The following is a 5338-nucleotide window of genomic DNA, read 5'->3' as shown; positions in this document are numbered from 1 at the left end:
ACTCTAAACCAAAGACATTTTTCCTAAGCATAATTCCAACAACGTATACTTTTATGATTTTATTACATCAAACGCAAAAGCAAATACAAGTTCAAAGTGGTAAGTGAAACACTCCTGAATGATAAAACAGGGATCTTTAGTGATCCATGTTACATGATACCCAAGTATCTAAAGTTATATAATTATTTCAATTTTCAAAATCCAAATGCAGGAGCACCCCTATACTCTTGTCCTCCTGACTCTTTCTCCTGACTTTTTCTGCATTTTTCAAAACAATCAAAAAGTTACTACTTGTCACTAAAAATAGCAAATACACTACCACAGGTCTACACATGTTAAATTCATAGGGATAATGAGTACCAAAGACAATTTAAAAGAAACCTTGATTTTCAGCTGTTTGTTGACATCTCCAAGATGACGTTCCTGCCAATACAAAACAGTAAAACAGAATTTGGCTCTTTATTTATTACAATATGTGAATGATTGAAATGATAGAAGATTAGAACTGATCATACAATTAATAATTCATATAGCTCCCAGTAATTTCACACTTAATAAAATCCCTGCAAGCTAAGCCTAACTAATCAGACCAGCACTTGAAGGGTCTTTGAATACATTTAATGTTTGGTCAGCTTTTCACCTTTTGTATACATCTATAAAAACTAATCTCAATAGTGTTATTCTTTTAGTACAAGATTTAAAGAGTTAAGATGGAGTACATATTGGATGTTTGGTCAGGTTTTTATTTACATTCATTAATTCTTAATAGGACTTTTTATACTACACTACTCTATAGGTTCTTATACTTCATAGAAAGCAGAAATATATAGGGAGGTTCATGTTAATATGTAACAGTTAGTTCAGATACCTTGCTGCGGAGCTCCTCCATTTGTTCAGCCATAGCCTGTGACACAGTGACAACATACATATAAGTGTATAATCATTTATAACTTATTAGATGGGAGCAGAAAAGAAAAGAAATATTTCTAAATAAACTAAATTATTGTTAAATTTTATGGGCGAGGTTAAAAAAATTAAAGTAATCAGTTTAGAAAATTGATAATTTTACTACACACTCGGCTGATTTTTGTATAGCTAGCCATTGTTTTCTAATTAACTTCTTTGACATTGTTACCTTTCTAAATATAGAACAGTGTATTGTTCTGATTGTGTATAGTATATATGCAGAGGCTATCAGTCACATACACATACTGATATGTTACCAGTTTGAAGTAGTAAAATACTATGTAATCTTGTTAAAGTAAATTACGAATTAAACATAAAATATTTATACTTAGTCCATGTTGATGAGCATTTACCAACACTAAATTTAGTCTTTTTCCAACTATTATCTTTCAGATCACTTTCAACATTGCCAAGGAGAATCATTTGAAGGATAATGTTGGGGTGGGGGGTACCACAGAGAGGATATTTATATTACAAACCCAGGCTGACAATTTGCACAGAGAGAATGGGGAATATAAGTTTTTGTAGTAAAAATATTCTCATCTAATCATACATTTTTTGAGTACCAAAAAAATAAACAATTAACAATTAATTTTCTTAGCGAGTTTGAGAACGTTGAATTTTCATACAAGATACCTTTAGGGCAACTGATGTATCCTTCTCTTTTGACTCTTTCCCAGTCTCTGGTTCACAAGACTTCCCCTCCCATTCTTAAATATAATAGTTAAGCTTTAAAACTCTGAATAAACTAAAATTAATTAATTAATTAATTAAAATGGGGAGAATAACCAAAAAGCAACTCCCACCTATAAATGCCATATCAGAATATGCGTGAATATATCACTCCTGTGAGCAGCCTAAGCAAGTATCCTTCAACTAATTTCTGCAAGTGAGGAAAACTCTCATTTACGCAGAACGTATTAAACCCTATTTAGACAGCTTTATACACTGCTTAGACAGAGCCCTCTTACAACAACATACCAAACGTATTTATTGAACACAACACATGGGGCAATATTATATACTTATATTAACTAAAGATACTATAACTAGAATAGATAATACAAGTTAATGATCACAATCAATTATAATATAATAAGTTTCTATAACAAAAATAAAACTATCTACTGAGTAAAAAAGAAAAAAAAAACATCTTACAGGAAACTAAACATTCCAGGGATATTGAGATTAAATTTACCATTTCTGGTTATCAAGAACTGTTTATCAATAGGCAAGTATGGCTTCCTCTTGCTTGGTTCACCAGATTTCCTGCCAATCAATAGAACAAGTTTTTTTTAAGAACTTTCCACCAAAACCAAGCAAAAAGAAGAAATAAAAAGCAATATATTTTTACCATATCCTTCACTGCAACCCTATTAATCAATATATATACCGAATATACAGTCACATATACTGCTGTAATACTGCTCTAGCATATGCAACAGAGACACTGTTATTATCCCATCAAAATTCAATCCGCAACATCAATAACTAACAAGTCTGACTAAGAAAATCCGATCTGGAACTATACAGTAAATTGATTAGAAGAACGAATATAGTACATAACTTCAATATTTGAAAAGAAATATAATATACATATAATAATGATATAGCACTTCCAGGCCAGAAACATCGAACAACACTGAACATCTGAACCCTGCCTTACCATTTCACAATCAAGCGCCAATATTTCGTGGGTAGGAGCTCCTGAAGGACACGGAAGAGTTGAAACAAAATCTGCACAAAAGATGTATCTCATCAGCTTTATCAAGAACAACCAAACAACTTAAACGTGAAGGGAATAAAGGATAAAAAGGAAATGGTATACTGTATATATATTGTCACCTGGTTGACTACGGAAGTAACCATTTTGTTCTAGTTCCGTCTCTGTGAGTGTGTAATATGACAGAGGAAATTGTAAATCTTTCGAGAGATCACCAAAGGATAGATCAAAAACAGAATCACAGGTTCCTGCATCGAAGATAGTTTACTATTTTACTTATTTTAACCCAGAAAGCACTACAAGTCTACAACTTTATAGCTGATATATACCTTGATCAGAACTCTGATTCTGAACAGGTTTGCTTATAGGCTCAGCAATATCCCTTTTTCTTTTCACCTTGTACGTAAGATGAACATCTATAGTCTGTATTCCATCTGCTACACAGCTATCAACAAATAAAAAACCAAAAGCATAAACTTTCAAGAAATGCAATGCATAAATCCAATATTCTGCTAGAAAAGATAAATGTCACCAACCTTAGAGCTGACACTGCTCTTGGAACGCCACAGTACTCTTTGAAACTGTGGAGTACCTTAGACTGTGACAAGTAAAGACCTGCGTCAAGGCCAGGTACATAAAACATAATAACTTTGGGAATGAGGGGTTTGTTCTGCATATCGGAAGATAACTCAGCATTACATACACCAAAAATATTGTATATGATATGCAAGTGCCAATCTCGAAAAACAAAATCCTTCTTAAACAAAGAAATGGTTATATTGAACTATATTAGCTGATTTGTTGTTTATTGATATTTTACCACAAGGATGTTCATCACAATTCAAATTATTTTATATTCTCTACGCAACACAAACAAAAACAACTAAATACAAATCTACCAGATGAAGCACTACAAGAAAATCAGTGGCCAATTACAGTACAATTTACAAAATCCACTCAAATATATATACAGAGAGGGGGAAAGAGAGGGGGGAAGGAGAGAGGGAGAGAGAGAGAGAGAGATATATATGAGCATAGAGAGAGAGGGGAGAGAGAGATGTGCATACCACGAAGAGAGAGACAGAGACGCCTTCCTTTCGATCCAAAAATAAGCCCTAAAGCCCTAGTTTTGAACACCGACTAAAACCCCAAATTGAAGTCAAATTGAAACCCTAAACGAAACCATAACTAAAGCCCCCTTAAAAGAAACATACAAATCAACGAAAGGAGGCTAAAATTAAAGTAAACATTTATGTATGTATAGATTTTGCATAACCAGGAGAGGAGAGGGGGAGAAAGAGAGGGGAAGACTGAAGGGGAGAGAGAAGAAAGAAAGAGACACTGAAAATATATTAAGATGCAAAGCAATTAGATTATTAGACTGTTCTATTTCTCAAAGACGGGGTGTTTTTTTTGGAAAAATCAGAAACTCAATAAAACTTTATTAAAACTTAAATAGATTAAATATTGATAATTATTTTAAATATAAATATATAGAATTGTATATTTATATTTGATAATTTGTGTATGTGACTAAAATAAATATATCTTAACATTCACATGGCTGGATCGTTAAAACAAATATATTTTACAAATTATTAGGAAATATATTATTTCTTTAAAAATAAAAAATTGACTTTAGAAGTATACTATTAACTTTGAGAAATAATAATAATAACATATATATATATACCAATATTAATTTATTTTTATATAAATAGCTTTTTATTAAAATAAAAAATTTCCTTATATATATTTTCAAATGCCTTTGGATAATCTATCCCGAAATGAAAGAGTACTGACCACCAATATGAACAATAGAGGATTAGTACATATTATAATTTATATTATAGAAGTCAATAGATATATATATAAATGATATAACCAAAATTTTATATCAAAATAATTTTATTTGGTTTACCATTTTAACAGTCAACCATTAGTTTGACTAGTACAGCTAACTAGTGTTTAATCCTCAATTGTTATTTCGATTATTTTAAAAATACTTTTAATCGATCCAACCGTATGAATGTCAATATATTTATATATATTAGTGATATAACCAAAATTACATATCAAAATAATTTTATTTGCTTTGTGATTTTAACAGTCAAGCATGAGTTTGAGTTGTACAACTAACCAGTGTTTAGTTCTTAATTTTTATTTCGATTATTTTAAAAATACATTTCATCGATCCAACCGTATGAATGTCAATAGATATATATATTAGTGATAAAATTAAAGTTACATATCAAAATAATTTTATTTGGTTTGACAATTTAACAGTCAAGCATCAGTTTGACTAGTACAGCTAACTAGTGTTGAATCTTGAATTAGTGTTTCGATTATTTTAAAAATATTTTTCAACGATCCAACCGTATGGATGTCAATAGATATATATAGTAGTGATATTAACAAAATTTCATATGAAAATAATTTTATTTGGTTTGACATTTTAACAGTCAAACTTCAGTTTGACTAGTACAACTAACTAGTGTTGAATCTTGAATTAGTATTTCGATTATTTAAAAAAAAATAACAATCCAACCATATGGATGTCAATAGACATATTTATTAGTGATATAATCAAAATTTCATATCAAACTATTTTTATTTGGTTTGCCATTTTAACGGTCAAGCATCAATTTG

General features: G+C 30.4%; 1 protein-coding gene across 14 annotated transcripts; it reads right to left on the bottom strand.

Annotated features, from left to right (window-relative positions):
• Window positions 1–381: 381 nt before the first annotated feature.
• On the bottom strand, window positions 382–4016 carry LOC141707004 (small RNA degrading nuclease 5-like). 14 transcript variants are annotated; one of them, XM_074509952.1, is made up of 10 exons: window positions 3757–4013; window positions 3226–3359; window positions 3019–3134; window positions 2812–2937; window positions 2633–2673; window positions 2321–2390; window positions 2165–2235; window positions 1603–1849; window positions 869–904; window positions 382–423 (listed from the first exon to the last, which is right to left on the bottom strand). In XM_074509952.1, the coding sequence occupies exons 2-6, from the start codon at window positions 3330–3332 to the stop codon at window positions 2343–2345; spliced, it is 438 nt and encodes a 145-aa protein (XP_074366053.1). In that variant the 5' UTR covers window positions 3333–3359; window positions 3757–4013; the 3' UTR covers window positions 382–423; window positions 869–904; window positions 1603–1849; window positions 2165–2235; window positions 2321–2342. The 14 variants fall into 14 exon arrangements, with proteins under 14 accessions (XP_074366053.1, XP_074366049.1, XP_074366052.1 ...); XM_074509948.1 differs by having other exon boundaries at window positions 2321–2395; window positions 2633–2703; window positions 3757–4007; XM_074509951.1 differs by having other exon boundaries at window positions 2633–2703; window positions 3757–4006.
• Between the last annotated feature and the right edge of the window lie 1322 nt (window positions 4017–5338).

The sequence above is a fragment of the Apium graveolens genome, chromosome 2 (genome assembly GCF_009905375.1).
Source record: "Apium graveolens cultivar Ventura chromosome 2, ASM990537v1, whole genome shotgun sequence".
NCBI classification, from domain to species: Eukaryota; Viridiplantae; Streptophyta; class Magnoliopsida; order Apiales; family Apiaceae; genus Apium; species Apium graveolens.
The sequence above is the reverse complement of the archived record's forward strand: the minus strand, read 5'-3'. Positions and strand labels throughout refer to the sequence as shown.

What these genes read in the sequence shown, in the direction of transcription:
- LOC141707004 (XM_074509941.1), bottom strand. Translation starts at nt 3,332, where the DNA reads ATGTTTTATGTACCTGGCCTTGACGCAGGTCTTTACTTGTCACAGTCT. An exon ending in AGAGCAGTGTCAGCTCTAAG is followed by an intron (nt 3,135 to 3,225) that starts GTTGGTGACATT and finishes ATTTGTTGATAG; the next exon opens with CTGTGTAGCAGATGGAATAC. An exon ending in TGGCGCTTGATTGTGAAATG is followed by an intron (nt 2,396 to 2,632) that starts GTAAGGCAGGGT and finishes TGCATATGCTAG; the next exon opens with AGCAGTATTACAGCAGTATA.